The sequence below is a fragment of the Betta splendens genome, chromosome 19 (assembly GCF_900634795.4).
Source record: "Betta splendens chromosome 19, fBetSpl5.4, whole genome shotgun sequence".
Taxonomy (NCBI): Eukaryota; Metazoa; Chordata; class Actinopteri; order Anabantiformes; family Osphronemidae; genus Betta; species Betta splendens.
Window position 1 is genome coordinate 9,044,541 of NC_040898.2, and position 16,548 is coordinate 9,061,088.

Consider the following 16,548-nt stretch of genomic DNA (forward strand, 5'->3'; position numbering starts at 1 on the left):
CCCAAGAGACTCATTGTACAGCAGGGAAAACTGAGACTGCAGGCATTTGTACTCTAGAGTCTCTTTCACAACCTCTTCTGGAATATCACGCAAGTCCATCTGAAAAGAATACAGAGGTCAGAAAAGGTTAGGAAAATCTAAATCCACTACCTTTAGCCATACTATATAATTCTTACATTTACAAAATGATTTGTCTAAAGTTAATCCAAGCACCATCTTTACCTTAAGCTTTTCACTCTCCCTCACAGCCTCCTGAAGCTCCACCTGCAGTTTCTCTAACTCTGCCATGCGGCTATTTGCCAACTCCTGGTTGTGCTCCAACTCTGCATTGAGGCTCTCAAACTAAAAACAAAGTAAGTTTGCTTCACCAAAGATGCATGGCACATATGGTGACATTCGAAGAAACAAAGTTCATGCAAGAGAGATTGCAAAGGTATTTGTCCAAGAAATGATCACCTTCTGAATGTTCAGTGTAATCTGCCCTCCTGGTAGTCCACCTGAGCTGCCGGTGCTGCTGTATCCAGACTTCAGCTGCAGAACATATAACAGGTTATAAAAACAAGTAGAACGTATACTGCAGCTACATACGACAGTATCAACATCCCACACATCACAGACAGAGGCTCAGACATTGATGGCATGCGGTATCACACCTGTTCCATGGCTTCTGCTAGGTGCTTGTTGAGCTTTTGTTCCCTGTTACGCAGTTTCTCAATGTCCCACTGCAGGTCCTCTACCGTCGTCTCCATCTCAGATACCTTGGTCTCCGAGCTGGTAACTTTGTCTACCAACTCATTGTACTGCAGGAGGGTGAGATGTTAAAACAGCAACTTTGTTACGTTTTCTATGTTATATTAAAACACAGTCAGTCAACACCCACAACCAGCACTGCAGGTATCATACCTCCATGGACATTTTGTGGTGTCTGCCCTGCAGGAGCGTGGCCAAGTCTCGCAGTCGACTGTTCTCATCCAGCAGATTGTGGTTCATATTCACAATTTCCGACTGGCTATCATTCTCATAAGCTGCCAATAGACATTGTTATTATACTTATAAGTTAAATTATTAGTTAATTGTAAAACCCAGAAAATTAACAGAATTGTATTTGCATGTATGGCTCAGAATTTATAAAACAAACAAACATATTTACCAGCAGCCTGGATCTGCTTGCACATGTCATCAATGCAGCTGTGCAGTCTGTCAAAAACACAGACCAAGCAAGCGATGGCTTCTTTGCTAAACTGCATACGGTCCTGGAGGTGCAGGGTGAGCTCTTCTTCACTACTGTGCTCCAGTGTAGCAAGGAATCCCTTTGCATTTTCACTTAGAGGAGGAGGGGGCGGAGATGAATCTGCGTAAATTAGGAAAAGGGGGTTGTCTAGAAAAACTCAATCTAGTCATGACCTCAGTAAAATAAATTAGTTCAGCTAGTACTGAATATATAACAAGAAGCTATTTTACCTGTTGTTGTGTCCTTTGTCGGCTCGATTGGTGTCATCAACTCGTCTGACCCAGCAGGAGGAGGAGGAGGCTGCTGTTGCTGCTGCTGCTGCTGCTGCTGTTCGTCCTGACACTCTTCCTGTTGCACCTCCATCTGCTGCTGGTCAGTCTGCTCTCCTTCACTTTGAGCTTCTGGGAGTGGAGGTTGAGGCACAGCAGATGTTGGTGAAGCCAGACGGACACCGTCTTCCTCCATTGGCATGGGGTCTTGGAGAGGAGCTGAGGGTGGAGCCGAGGTACATGCCACAGGGCTTTCTGGTTCAATACGTTTGCGAAGAACAGACACATTCTCTTCCAACTGAAAAATACACAGAGTTAAAAGATAGGTCAATCCTCTTGTTTTCGATTTTTTGTATTTGTTGACAAATCACCAATCATTGCATGAAGTACCTGTGACCAGTAGCGATTAACAATTAGTAGGGTGGTGTCATCAGTTGCTTGTCTCTTCTCCAGCTTTTCAATTTTCTCTCGTAACTCATCCTCCATCGCCTGCCTCTGCTCCAAGCGCTCACACAGCTTCTTGTTCTTGAACTGGAGCACCTTCATGTCCATTTCCTCCTGCACAAACAAATACACACACCATGAAGCAAAAGGAAATCAATGTTGTTATTTTGGTGAATGAAGCCGTGGATCAACTAGAAGTGGTTGCGTGTAGACATGATCGCCGAGCCACTGACCGTAGAAGACACACCAGCTATACGTATTGGCTCAATGAGGGTGGTGGTGGTCTTCTCCTCCTTTTTGCTTTTTTTCTCAGGTGGTCCTGGGGGGCTGTCCCCCCCAGAGGGACGCTTTCCTCCCCCAGCACCTGACATCTTTCCTTCTCCTGCAAGAAATCACGAATGCATGGGAGTAATTCAGGGTAACTGAAGTGTGCAGACGGAGGGCTCATTCATTTGATGACAGTTATTAGCATTACATTACAAGCGCAGGACCTTTCATTTTAACAGCCTGAGACTATTCTTCTGAAGATCTTAGATAAAATACTACTAGATTGTTATGACCGATATTGCGAAAGCAGTGGCCTAAAAAGGTACCAACAATATCTAAGCGTATTTACCAAATTCTACTAAGATTAGGAACACTAGCATGCTTGCTAACGCTAGCTATGCTAACGCTAACGCAATTTTCCGACTCCTGATTAGCTAAACGCCGCTCTCTTCCGGTATATTTTTATGACTAGTGGTCGGGATTTTTGGTTCACACTTCACTATAGAAGTAAGGCACCAGCGAGGACGCCCTATCTGCGTAGATCTGCATACAGCTTTGAAATAAATATTAACATCACAAACCTTGAAAAGGATCGATTGAATATGCAACTCAAAGCATCCAGAGAAGCTACAGGAAATAACGACTGTGTACTTCCGACCAAGATATATTTTTAAAATAACTATTAACTAGCATTATATGTTATTATAATGTCATGTATCTAACTTAAGACATTCTGTATTTTTGTCACCTTTTAATATATATATTTATAAATAATAAATTACGAGTATATAGTCATATCAAACATTACACACTCCGACCGGTAGGTGGCGGTACCGCCACTCTGTGTAGTCACCACAAGCGGCCCTGTGACCAGAATGTAAACATCAGGGGAACTAGGTGCTAGCAAAGTGTTGTGACATTTTTGATAAATAACTCATTGCATCGTCCCGACCACTTCGCACACAACTATGACCTCACAACCGAGTCCTCGGCTTAACATCGGACCTCTATAGTGTCCTTCGCGGGCTGTCACTCCTTTTTTGCCGTTTGATTAGGAAGGTGAGTAGCGATAGCATCCAGTACGGTCAGTGAACCTGCCTCTGCACCAAGGCCAAAGTGATAGCTAGCTACATGGATCAAGGGCATATTGAAGAATGACAACAGAGAAAAAACATAACTGTATACCAAAATACAAAAATACAACATAATCAAAGCTTAATTAGGCAAAACTAAACACAGTCCAACACGCCCTTATCAGGAGCTAGCTTACTGGTTCCTGTTAAATGTTGTCATGTACATTGAGAGATAACCAACAGACTTTTTTTTAATACAGAATCATATGCCGTCAACATGACCAAAGATATTGTTGTTGGAGATGAATTACCAGATTGGGTTGGTGCAAAGGAGTTTTATCAGAAATATGACCCCAAAGAGGTTATTGGCAGGTGAGTTGAACAAAAAACAGAACATACTGTTTTCCATTCAGACGGTGAAAATAATAATGTATACTGTTCAATTTGAATGTCAGGGGTGTGAGCAGTGTGGTGCGCAGGTGTATGCACAGACACACCGGTCAGGAGTTGGCCGTAAAGATCATTGAGATCACCGCAGAGAAGATGACTGTCCAACAGCTGGAGGAAGTGAAAGCCTCCACGCTGAAGGAGATCCACATCCTCAACTTAGTGAAAGGACACCCATCAATTAGTATGTTGGAATTTTCTTCTTTTGGGCCATACGACCATTTTTACACTTGAATGTCCAGTATGGTGTTAATTATTTTGTGTGTCTGTGTTTAGTCACTCTCATTGACTCATATGAGTCCACCACCTTCATATTTTTGGTGTTTGACCTGTGAGTATAACTTAATATTTTCCAGTTCCCCAATTGAAGTAAATTAATTCATTACTATATGATTCATTATTTCTCCCATTTTTCTTTTCAGTATGAGGAGAGGAGAGCTGTTTGACTACCTCACAGAGAAAGTTACTCTGAGTGAAAAGGAAACTAGGTGATCTATAATGAAAATTCAATTCATAATATATATTCAAATGTTGACGTGTATCTGTGTGTACGTATGTTTTCATCTTCACAATGAATTTAATAAGTGGCCTTTATTGCCTTTAAGGCTTCTGGTAAATGATTGCCATATAAAATGGATGTTATTAAGCTCAGTAGCTTTTTTTATGTGAAAACACTGAAGATAGAACAATGTTTTTTCCGACTCAGTCAGACTCCAAGTTGTCCTCAAATTTTCCTTTCTCCACAGGAGTATAATGCGAGCCCTGCTGGAAGCCGTGCAGTACCTCCACTCCCTCAACATTGTCCATCGGGATCTAAAACCTGAGAATATTCTCCTGGATGACGAGGGACACATTAAACTGTCTGACTTTGGTTTTTCAGTGCAGCTGAAGCCTGGAGAGAAACTTAGAGGTACTGTTGTATGAAGATTTCAGCCAGAGGATCCATACTAAAAAGCAAATTGTAGAAAAAATTTTCGGCTTAACAATATTTTTTTGCTTTTGGTCCTAATTAGAACTTTGTGGGACACCTGGTTATTTGGCTCCTGAAATTCTGAAATGTTCCATGGATGAACTTCACCCAGGCTATGGCCAGGAGGTCGATCTGTAGGTGTTCTATTACCTCAGTATATATTTACAAAGCATGATGTTTGCTTCTGTCCTCACTGTATCTTTTTTATCCTCACTCACTCCTTTTGCGTTTCTTGTTTTAATGTTTCTGATGGTAAGCTGGGCATGTGGAGTGATCCTTTTCACCTTACTGGCTGGCTCGCCACCGTTCTGGCATCGCAAACAAATGCTGATGCTGAGGATGATCATGGAGGGTCGCTACCAGTTCAGCTCTCCGGAGTGGGACGACAGGTCTGATACTGTGAAAGATTTGGTGAGCTGATTTTATTTCATATTGAACCCTTTAAACTAAAAATACATGATCCATGTGTTTACAATATTATGCTTTAACCTCATTTTGAAGTAAAGTTTCCACACAAGGAACCAGTTTAATCTATTTCATTATTTTAAAGGTTAACAATTAGACCATCACACTAGTTCATACTGTATTTGCACTTCTCATCTTTATATTGTACTTATCCCGCTCAGATATCTAGGTTGTTGGTGGTGGACCCATTTGTCCGTCTCACTGCTGAACAAGCCTTAGCACATCCCTTCTTCAGACAGTACCAGAAGGAGGATGTGCGGCTTTTCAGTCCCAGAAAGACATTTAGGGTGGGTACACTAAGAGTAGGAAATATGTACATATATATTATACATGATTAACAACAGGTAAGCTGGAAAGTAAGCTTTACTTTCTTTCCTCCTCAGGTGTTGATCGTCAGTGTGCTGGCCTGTATCAGAATCTACAGCCGTTATCGCAGAGTTCGCCCGTTGACTCGGGAGGTGCTGGCCAGAGACCCGTACTCAATCCGTGGCGTCCGCAAACTCATCGATGGCTGCGCCTTCCGTATCTACAGCCACTGGGTTAAGAAGGGGGAGCAGCAGAACCGAGCCGCCCTCTTCCAGAACACGGCTAAATTCATGCTGCTGGGCTTGGAGGAATTTGAAACATAATGGCTCGACCTCATTTTTAAACACCTCAACGTAACCATTTGCATGAGTTATCTATGGGTTACGTCTGTATCTATCCTGTTGAGCAACTGTGTGTTATTTTATTTTAAGACTTCAGGGACCGAGTGTATGAATGCCTTGTACGCACCATGTTTCCGCAAGCTACTAAACATGCAGCGCTTAATACTTATCTGTTTTCTGATCCAAGTTGTGTAAAACCTTGTCCATGTTTTCAGTACCATTTTAACACACATTGCACAATAATTTGATACATTTTGTCACATAGCAGTGTATATTTTGAATTTTATGAGTGAGAGGATGCATTTTTAAGCACTGGTTTAGTTACTAAATAAATAATTATAATATTTAAACTTAAATTAAAAAAGATTATAGATATTTTGCTGTTCTGGATGTAAACCAGAAGACTGTATAAATTTGACACTGAAGAGTAAGACAAATACAGTGTTTTTGTTTAAAAGTCATTTACTCACAATGTATGCAGACATTCCGTAATAGGAAACCAGCTGATACTAACTGTGGAGACCATTTGTGACTGTATTTCCTTCTTAAATAGCATCTACAGTAGTTCTCTAGTCGGTCTGTTAAGTAGCACTTTTCCTAAAAGTGCCTCTCTGAGAAATGTACAGTAATTCTACTAATGCAGATGAACAAAGTACTGTATAGGATGAACTGTTATTACAGCTTATTAAAAATTGTGTTTAAGTGTGAATTATCTTTTTTTATTTTGAGTCAACAGGTCAGTTAACATTTTAGCCCGCTATTTTTTTGGTCTGTGAAGATTCTAGATCTAGTTGTTCAGACACAAGCACCATCGGCTCTTCAGCTTCTTTTTCTGTCTGTGTCTTCAGTTGTGATGTGGAATCTGAAAATAAGTAAATAAAGCATTTACAAAACAGCCTGAGCTGATTTTGACTATAAACGGTTGTGCACAGTTTCACAGAGTCCTCCTATGATTTGTGAGCCCACCAAATGCAGTTTCCTCTTGCTCCGTGATGAATGTTTCCTGTGTTTCAGCGGATTCCTCGTTCTTTGGCACCTCTTGTGTGCCTTCTTCCATAGCAGTTTCAACATGCAAGCACAAGAATGACATTATGAAGATTGCTTGAGGCACTTGAAGCTATTTACCACTAATTGTTTCAAACCCTTGTTAAAGTGATAAACATTCTTGAATTTGAGGATTATCTTTACAGGGGTCTTGTGAAAGTTCAGCCCTTCTTCCTGCGGAGGCGCTGTTTGTTTTGATGTCTCTTTCAGGTACTCACCTCTGCCTAATCTTCACCACTTCCTTTTTCTCACTTTCTGCACAAATCACCTGGACTCTGGATTTGTTTTGTAAGGACTTGTCATTTACTTTTGTCTTTTCATTCAATCATTTACTTGTAAGTCCAGTAATGGTACTTGTTAATTTGTACTAATCCACCTAGTTTGTTAGTCATAAGAGTGTTAAATACTTTGCTCCCAAATCAACCTGTTTAAAATTAACATTAACATTTTTAAGCAGTGCGTACTATTGTGTAATCTTTACCTGAAACAAAAGATTCCTCCTTCCCCATGATCTCTGAATAAGTCAAGTACAGGTCAAGTTTTACCTGTTGAAAATAGTAGAAAAAAAACAAAAAAGGGTCATTTTCAACAGCCTGCTGGACATAAATAGTTTATAGTAACTAATGTCCAACATACCTGAGGAGTGAAAATGTATTTGTAAAGTTTCAAGTGCTGCATGTAGCTGTCGTAGATGTGCTTAAAAATACAGTTTGCCTCCTCAAAACTAAAAAGGTTGATGCTAAAGGGAGGCCGCTGTAGTGCAATGTACAAAGACATTAAAACACAATATCAAACGTGTTTAAGTGAGAAGAATAAGAGAGTTGAATGATGCGGTGACACACCCTGACTGAGTGACAGAGCAGAACCTCTTTGCAGTGGGCCAAACACTGTTCTGCATTGTTCAGTGGTGTCTCTGCAAAAAAAAGTTGTTTGAATTCTACAAAACGATATTAAAACCAGTAGAAACTATACAAATACTGCCTTTTGTCTTAGTATCTCAATTATCGTATATTATATAAAGGCTACACAGTAATTTTTATCTCATTCAACAACATGGCAGTGACACTCTGATTCACGTACCTATGTTGATCTCATGAATAGACTTAATGATGGACAGTAGAGCTGAGGTCTGCTCCTTTTTAAACTTGTGCACTCTACTAAAAAGCACCATCTGGACATAGACCTCCAGCAGAACTCCCCTTCTGGGTTCAGGGTGGTCAACGTCCAAGACGCTGCAGAGAGTACTGTCACAGAAGGGCAGAAAAGTGAAGTCCCTGCAGTGAGAGGGAGATCATGTGGAACTGTGTAATTATGCACTCGGAGAAACCTTTTAAGTTCAGGGATGGACTGTATGTTGTCAATCACTTCCATGTCACAGTAGCTGACATCTGCCCTACAGACACCCAGGAAACAGATGGAGACAGAGATCTGTTAGATATACAAAGGTGTTAAAAGTCAGCAATAAAGAAAGTGTGAACTGGAGAGACAGCTCTCACCACAGCATCACTCTGGCTTTGTGCATCTCAGGTGCCTAGACAGCAAAACAGTTCCTGCTTTCAATGAAATGCAGTACAAAGCAATGCTTAATGTATCCACACTAAGTAATTGCAAAGCCTACCTTTATTCTCATATCCATCTTTGAACAAGTATTTCACAATATGATCAAACTGCTGAGGAACAAACCTGAAAAAAAGAAGTGCCTCTGCTCAGTGTTATATAATCTTTGTTGCTATGTGAAAATATCTGGATGAGAAATATACAAATCAAAAACAGACTGCAGTGACGCTGGATCATTTCCTGTTTGAGTAACTTGCAGTATCTTAGCAACAATGCCCCCCCCCCCCCCCACACACACACACACACAAACGTGCCAGACTTTTATTACGTAAGACCCAGAGTTTTCCGTCTGCCCCACAGTTCAGCGAGTATAACTGGCTCTGTTAAACGGAAAGGGGCGACGGATCAGATTTCACACACTTTTATTTTTTTAAATCTTTATTGATTTAGGAGATAGTGACAAAACATTGTAACGACGAAAGACAATTGCTTCTCTCTTATTGGTTCATCCTTCAGCACGTGACCCCTGATTTCCTTCGCTTCTATTGGCTCTAGCTACGTTATGATCGTAAGTAGCGTGACCAAAACCGGATGTGTCACTTTAGCCGGGAAAATAACAGTAGCAGTGAGCGAGTGGACGTTTTAAATGACGTCAAGCTGTGAAATAACCAAAATTATCAGGTTGATTAGTATGTACTATGCTGCAGAGCTGCATCAGTATGGGGCTGTTTGACATGGGAGTGTTTGGGAACTATTTTAGGCTTAGCATGATAGGCAGGACTTCAAGCCCACAGCAAACCCTTGGTGTTTTTTGTTTTTCAGGATGAAAGACACCAGTAAGGGGAACACCTTTCCTCAGTTTAGAGAAAGGACAGAGACAAATAGAAGCTGGTAGAGACGTATATGTATATATAATATGTTATTAGTAAAATGTGATGACTCATGTTTATACCTTTTCTCCAGTCATGTTATAATGCATTGTGCTTCACATAACCAACTGCCAACAAAAGAAGTAGAGAGAAGCTATAAATGAGTTATCCAAAGGAATCCTTGCTTTGTCGACCTGAAATATTGTTTTTCTAAATGAGATATTTTTATTGTTTGTGTGTTATAATAAAATTTAAAAAAAACCTTTCAGATTCTGCAGCAATGGTTACAAGGTAACCTTTATCTTCCATTTGATGCTGTGGTTCATTTCTCTCTAGTTGTTCCTTTTTTTAAAACTAAAGGTTTAACAGTTCTTCCTTGAACAAACATACGATGTGGATGTTGACTTGAACATGACCGGAGTAATGGTGACACTGCAAACTAGAATCTCAATAGTCAGGTGTGGTTGCTGACTTTGTTCTGCATATGTTTATTAGAATAAACAAGTATTCATCAAGCTTTATTAACAATTAGGTCTATTCATTTCTAGAACTGTTTTAAATTTTCATTCCATTAAAAGGTTAAGCAGCTCTTCCTTCTCAGTTTCATAAGGCCTTTTTTCCACCTCTCTGGAAACGCAGGGAGGACACGGCCCCCCCTGGAGTCCCTTCAGGACTTTTGTGTGGTCCAGGAACCGGCAGTGCCCAGGATTTGATCATGAGGTCTGCACACCTTGCGACTTACGCTCATCGTCTTACCCAGTGCACCACTGAGGAACCCTTCACACTTGGAGCAGCGTTCAGCGCGCTTTTAAAGCTACACTTTGAGAGCAGCATCCAAAAGTTAACATAATCATGCAAGATTTGAACCCACAACCTGACAGCCCAATAGCAGCCTCTTATCTCTCTGTACCACTGCTGAGGCCAATTTGCCACATGTTTGAGGTTGTATTTACTTTTTGCTTGACAAAAATGCCTTAAAAATATGTATAACCAACAACCTCACATCCCTAGAGGGGCCTCTTAGCTCTGAGCCACAACTCTAGTCAGGGTTTGACATCTTTGAGGTTGTATTTACTGTCAACAAGGACTTAAAATTATCTAAATGTACTCAGGACTTGAACCAACAACCTGGCTTTCTGTCAGCAGCTTCTTAACTCTCTTAGCCACTGCCCTGGTCAGTGGAGAATGTATTTGAAGTTGTATTTGGAGGCAATTGACAACTAGGACACAGCTAGTCCTAGTTTAAAGTTGTTTTTCCATAGAGACTCCAGCTCTTTCGAGGCAGCACTGCCTCCTTCCACAGCCTTTTAAAACTAGTGAAACTAACTGAACTTGTCTTCAGCGCAGACAATGTGATGCTTGTTTCTCCTTTCTTGGGAAAGGTGGGGTGGGTGAGGGTCCTTCCTGCAGTAATTTGCTTGTTGTCGGGTTTGAACCAATGACCTTTCATAATACAGGGGCAGGGAACACTTCCTTTACATCAGAGGCAGGACATAGAAACCACTTCTGTAAAATGTTTATATAATGCACTCAAAACACAAAGGTGCAATCACACATTTACAGTAATGTGGGTTTGAACCAGTCACTTCTTTATTAATAAGCAAAGAACATTTCTTTTTACCACAGGGACAAACAAAAAACTGTACTTTGTTCATATGATAGAATAAAAATGATATGCATACATGCATATATATATATATATATATACAGTCAGGACCATAAATATTTGGACAGAGACACAATTCTTCTAATTTTGTTTCTGTACATTACCACAGTGATTTTTAAATGAAACAACTCAGATGCCATTGAAGTGCAGACTTTCAGCTTTAATTCCATGGGTTGAACAAAAAGATTGCATAAAACTGTGAAAAACTAAAGCATTTATTAAACACAATCCCTTCATTTCATGGGCTCGTAAGTAATTGGACAAATGAAATAACTGAAAATAAAATGGTCATTACTAATATTTGGTTGAAAACCCTTTGTTGGCAATGACAGCCTGAAGTCTTGAACTCATGGACATCACGAGATGCTGGGTTTTCTCCTTCTGAATGCTCTGCCAGGCCTTTACTGCAGCGGCTTTCAGTTGCTGTTTGTTTGTGGGCCTTTCTGTCTGCAGTTTAGTCTTCAACAAGTGAAATGCATGCTCAATTGGGTTAAGATCAGGTGACTGACTTGGCCATTCAAGCATATTCCACTTCTTTGCTTTAATAAACTCCTGAGTTGCTTTGGCTGTATGTTTTGGGTCGTTGTCCATCTGTATTATGAAACGCCGCCCAATCAGTTTGACTGCATTCACCTGGATCTGCGCAGACAGTATGTCTCTGAACACCTCAGAATTCATTCGGCTGCTTCTGTCCTGTGTCACGTCATCAATAAACACTAGTGTCCCAGTGCCACTAGCAGCCATGCACGCCCAGGCCATCACACTGCCTCCACAGTGTTTTACTGATGATGTAGTGTGCTTTGGATCATGAGCTTCTCCACGCCTTCTCCATACTTTTCTCTTGCCATCATTCTGGTAGAGGTTGATTTTGGTTTCATCTGTCCAAAGAATGTTTTTCCAGAACTGTGCTGGCTTTTTTAGATGCTTTCTAGCAAAGTCCAATCTGGCCTTTCTATTCTTGAGGCTTATGAGTGGCTTGCACCTTGCAGTGTACCCTCTGTATCTACTTTCATGCAGTCTTCTCTTTATGGTTGACTTGGATATTGATACGCCTACCTCCTGGAGAGTGTTGTTCACTTGGTTGGCTGTTGTGAATGGGTTCCTCTTCACCATGGAAATGATTCTGCGATCATCCACCACTGTTGTCTTCCGTGGACGTCCAGGTCTTTTTGCGTTGCTAAGTTCACCAGTGCTTTCTTTCTTTCTCAAGATGTACCACACTGTTGATTTTGCCACTCCTAATACTGTAGCAATTTCTCGCATGGTTTTTTTCTGTTTTCTCAGCTTAATGATGGCTCGTTTCACCTGCATGGAGAGCTCCTTTGACCGCATGTTGTCTGTTCACAGCAAAATCTTCAAAATGCAAACACGAGTCCTCTAATCAACTCCAGGCCTTTTATCTGCTTCACTCATAATGACATAACAAGGAAATTGTCCACACCTGCCCATGCAATAGCATGGAAGTCAATTGTCCAATTACTTACGAGCCCATGAAATGAAGGGATTGTGTTTAATAAATGCTTTAGTTTTTCACATTTTTATGCAATCTTTTTGGTCAACCCATGGAATTAAAGCTGAGAGTCTGCACTTCAATGGCATCTGAGTTGTTTCATTTAAAATTCACTGTGGTAATGTACAGAAACAAAATTAGAAGAATTGTGTCTCTGTCCAAATATTTATGGTCCTGACTGTATATATATATATATATATATATATATATATATATATATATATATATATATATATATATATATATATATATATATATAGCAATAACAGGATAACCTCTAAAAATGAAGGGTAGCGCAATATGCTTAGACTTAAACTAGCAACCTTAAAAAAATATATTATTGTAAGTCAGTGTATTTTCACTGATGTTCATGAAGCTCTGGAGTGACGTCCCTCATACAGATAATGATAAAAGAGAAGAGTTCTTCATTATTACCAGATGATACTGGGCCTATCCGAAAAGTGATGCAGGTGACAGAAGCAGGGCAAACCCTTCCTGTTTGTCTGGCCTCACAGCAGCTCAGGCCTTAGCGTCTCAATAAGACAGCCAATGAAATAACCCGCCTTGACCGTGGTGCTGCTCGTCTACTGAGCTGTGCTGTGTAGTTTAAGAACATTATCCCCTTGTAATCCACTTTGCCTTCTGCTGCACGCAGGTGGACAGACTGTCAGATAGAGCTGGGTCCCACAGCCACACACACGCACACACAAACACACACCCGCTTCCCTGCTCGGTCGCTCCTCTTGTTCTGGAAAATGAGCCTTTTCTCATGCTGTTTCTTGCCTTTGACCTCTTGTTTCTATTATTTTTAATTTTCTATCGCGATCGCGCTAATTAGCGAGGATTTTCTTCTTCCGACATGGAGGAGCCAGATATACGACAACAGAAGCTGGAGAACCAGGTAAACAGTGCTGACTGATGACATTTACACACAGCTAGAGAATGAACCTTTGAATTGATAGGGTAGATTTTAGCTGACAGACGAGCAAACGCTTAATGTAACTTGTTCCGTGTTTTATTTAGGACATTTTAAAAGGAATAGAGCTTTGATGAGCCTCAGGAGGTCACGGCTCCCTGTGGCAGAACCACCTGCTGTTTAGGACTAGTGCTCAGCGTTTAAGTCTGCTTTATTCTCCACAGGATGTGAGCTGCTGGCTTCTGTCTTTTAAAGTGCTGTATAAATTTGCTAAGCTGCAAAAATCAGCAGATAATCACAAATGCATCATAATTAAGATCACTAAAAATGATCAGCTAGTCTGAATAACAACAGCATTGACCTCCCCTTCGTCTTTCTTTCACAATGTATGTCAGGATGTTAAATCGTGTGTAATATTCTGTCCTTCACAGCGAACCCTGTTGATGAAAAAGCAGCAGAAGAAGAGATCTGACGTTCAGATGGTGGTCGCTAACCGAGACACTCGCCAAAAAACCCGTAAGCACAAAGCTGCCTGCTCCGATGAAACACCTCTGTTAATCAGCCAGTCCATGAGCAACGCTTCCCTGACCGGTAAGTACGACATCATATGTACCCAAGTATGATCAGTTCATGCAGTTATGATTGAAGCAAGTGTTTTTTTTTCTTCTGGAGATCAAGTTGAACATGCCCATGACAACCCAGTGGATGAGATTACCCTGGATGAGAGCGACGTGACAGCAGGCGTGATGTCAGAGGACCTGGCTCCAGAGAGGCCCGTTACTCCCAAAACCATGGACCTGGGGGTCGACAACGAAGCAGAGGTCACGTGCGACGGAGGCGGCGACGCTCACGTCGAGGGGAAGAAGACGAAGAAGAAAGACGTGAAAAGGGGAAATGTCAAGCGTAAGACGTGAACCTCTGGGCTCCACGTGTGTGTTCACCTGATCACTTGTTCATCGGCGACTTGCTGCTTTTTCAGAGGCCGGAGAGAACGAAGACAAAGATATGGAGAGAAAAGAGAAAAAGACCAAGAAGAAGGGCAAAGTGAAGGAATCTGAAGACGCGCAGAGGACGAACAAGACGACCAAACAGGAGCGGAAAAGTAAGCGTTTGTGAATTTAAGGCAGCAGATGTATCATTATTACAAAAGCTGATGGAGGGAACCACAGATTAGATGTTGACTTACTTCTGTTTTTGCAGAGAAACACCTACAGGAGGAGGCTGGGGCCCAGGAGCCAGAGTCAGTGGAGACAGAACCTCTGAAGAAGAACACATCAGACGAAAGCGATGACAAAGAGGAGGACGAGCCCCAGAAACCGGACCTCCAGCCCAAGAAGAAGAAACAACTGGACACATGTAATTTCCTGTGTTCGTCTGAAACCTGATTAATTATCCGTGTGACGTCATTGTAAAGCGCACTGTGCATGTTCTTCACAGCCAGGTGCCAAATAAGCGACGAGAGCAAGGACGAGGAAGGTCGCGTCGCGGAGAGGAAGGAGAAGAAGAGCAGCAGATCGGAAAAGACGGCGTCCAGCCTAGCGTCGCTCAACTCCAACTACCGGCGGAGCTCCTCCACCGCCAGCGAGGCCGACGAAAGGGTGAGACGTTGCGCTGACCCGAAACGGGTCACATTCTGCCACGGACGGCAAAAAAAACCCAACAAAAACGACGAGGCTCTTCTATTTCAGCCAACGTCTCCCATTTCCGTGGAGGACCTGGAGAAGTTCGCTCTGCGTCCGGCACCCAGAGATGTGACCATCCAGTGCAGGGTCACCAGGGACCGCAGGGGCATGGAGAAGGGCATCTACCCCACCTACTACCTCCACATGGAGAGGGAGGACGGAAAGAGGGTTGCTCTCCTTCACTCGCCACGCCTTCCGGTGCATGTTTAGTCACGCGGCGGCTCGTTTTAACACATCTGTTCACTCCCAGGTGTTCCTGATGGCCGGGCGAAAGAGGAAGAAGTGCAAAACGTCCAACTATCTCATTTCCACTGACCCCACAAACCTGTCCAGGGAAACAAACTGCTACATAGGAAAACTAAGGTCAACCTAACCTCTGTGGTGACTCACTAAATATTTATTCTACTTCAGCCTTGATTTTAGGTCGTTTCACTCCTTGCGTCAGGTCCAATGTTCTGGGCACAAAGTTCACGGTTTACGATGGAGGAGAAAACCCGGAGAAGAAGCCCTTCATCAAAGAGTCGGACTCCGTTCGGCAGGAGCTGGCGGCCATTTGCTACGTGAGTTCAGGCGCTTCCCGCGTCGCGCAGCCAGTCGGCGCGTGGTCACGTAACCCCCGCCGATGGTTTTCTCCCAGGAGACCAACGTGCTGGGCTTCAAGGGTCCGAGGAAGATGACGGTGGTCATTCCCGGGATGCTGGAGAGCAACGAGCGGGTGTCCCTTCGGCCAAAGAACGTACGCTGTCGGAACGCGGGCCCCGGATGACGGCTGAACCTAGAGTCATTCGTGAGCTGAAGTGGCCTCTGTCTTTGCCGTAGGATCTGGAGACTCTCCTGGGCCGACACGCCAGCGGCAACACGGACAAACTGGTGACCCTGGTCAACAAATCCCCGAGCTGGAACGAGCAGTCTCAGTCCTATGTGCTCAACTTCCACGGCCGCGTCACTCAGGCCTCGGTCAAAAACTTCCAGATCGTCCACCCTGACAACGGTAAGACCCGCCCACTCGCTGTCACTCATCCCTGGACCAGCGCATCATCACGGGCCCGTCCCTGTCCTGTCTCCCCCCACAGACGATTACATCGTGATGCAGTTCGGCCGCGTGGCCGAGGACGTGTTCTCCATGGATTACAGCTACCCCGTGTGCGCCCTGCAAGCCTTCGCCATCGCGCTGTCGTCCTTCGACGGCAAGCTGGCGTGTGAGTGAGCCGCCGGCGTGCCTCGACCCCCCGCCGCAGCCCTGCGACAGATAGAAGCGTCCAGCTCAATTTAAACCACCCGCGTCATCTTATGTTCCAGGAGAGACCAGGGTTAAAGTGGGTCCGGTGTAATTTCATACTGGAACCGTTTTGGCACTGGAACTAGATGGAGGTCATTCAGTAAACAGAAGTCTTTGTTTTTATATTTGCCAGATGAGTTTTGGGGACAACTGTGAGAAAATGCCTGTTGAAATATTAAAATGGTAAAAGCCGTCCTGTTTGCGCGTCTGTT

General features: G+C 42.8%; 3 protein-coding genes across 8 annotated transcripts; 2 read left to right on the forward strand and 1 right to left on the reverse strand.

Annotated features, from left to right (window-relative positions):
• The first annotated feature begins 2,163 nt into the window (after nucleotides 1-2,163).
• Nucleotides 2,164-6,285, forward strand: phkg2 (phosphorylase kinase, gamma 2 (testis)). The gene is made up of 10 exons (XM_055504639.1): nucleotides 2,164-2,362; nucleotides 3,545-3,656; nucleotides 3,740-3,915; nucleotides 4,008-4,062; nucleotides 4,154-4,219; nucleotides 4,478-4,641; nucleotides 4,745-4,835; nucleotides 4,959-5,112; nucleotides 5,328-5,453; nucleotides 5,550-6,285. Exons 1-10 carry the CDS (start codon nucleotides 2,212-2,214, stop codon nucleotides 5,793-5,795), a joined length of 1,341 nt encoding a protein of 446 aa, XP_055360614.1. The 5' UTR covers nucleotides 2,164-2,211; the 3' UTR covers nucleotides 5,796-6,285.
• A 300-nt stretch (nucleotides 6,286-6,585) lies between these two features.
• Nucleotides 6,586-8,805, reverse strand: cfap119 (cilia and flagella associated protein 119). Of its 6 annotated transcripts, none has more exons than XM_041068635.2 (9): nucleotides 8,633-8,769; nucleotides 8,476-8,540; nucleotides 8,354-8,388; nucleotides 8,185-8,250; nucleotides 7,938-8,101; nucleotides 7,700-7,770; nucleotides 7,494-7,610; nucleotides 6,780-7,402; nucleotides 6,586-6,675 (listed from the first exon to the last, which is right to left on the reverse strand). In XM_041068635.2, exons 2-8 carry the CDS (start codon nucleotides 8,491-8,493, stop codon nucleotides 7,307-7,309), a joined length of 567 nt encoding a protein of 188 aa, XP_040924569.1. In that variant the 5' UTR covers nucleotides 8,494-8,540; nucleotides 8,633-8,769; the 3' UTR covers nucleotides 6,586-6,675; nucleotides 6,780-7,306. The 6 variants fall into 6 exon arrangements, with proteins under 6 accessions (XP_040924569.1, XP_055360615.1, XP_040924568.1 ...); XM_055504640.1 differs by having other exon boundaries at nucleotides 8,354-8,407; nucleotides 8,633-8,648; XM_041068634.2 differs by lacking the exon at nucleotides 8,476-8,540 and having other exon boundaries at nucleotides 8,541-8,798.
• Nucleotides 8,806-12,733: 3,928 nt separating this feature from the next.
• On the forward strand, nucleotides 12,734-16,327 carry si:dkey-220f10.4 (tubby protein homolog). The gene is made up of 12 exons (XM_029134137.1): nucleotides 12,734-13,360; nucleotides 13,807-13,966; nucleotides 14,048-14,278; nucleotides 14,355-14,477; nucleotides 14,576-14,731; nucleotides 14,813-14,973; nucleotides 15,064-15,225; nucleotides 15,308-15,420; nucleotides 15,503-15,617; nucleotides 15,695-15,793; nucleotides 15,877-16,048; nucleotides 16,131-16,327. Exons 1-12 carry the CDS (start codon nucleotides 13,319-13,321, stop codon nucleotides 16,262-16,264), a joined length of 1,668 nt encoding a protein of 555 aa, XP_028989970.1. The 5' UTR covers nucleotides 12,734-13,318; the 3' UTR covers nucleotides 16,265-16,327.
• The last annotated feature ends 221 nt before the right edge of the window (nucleotides 16,328-16,548 follow it).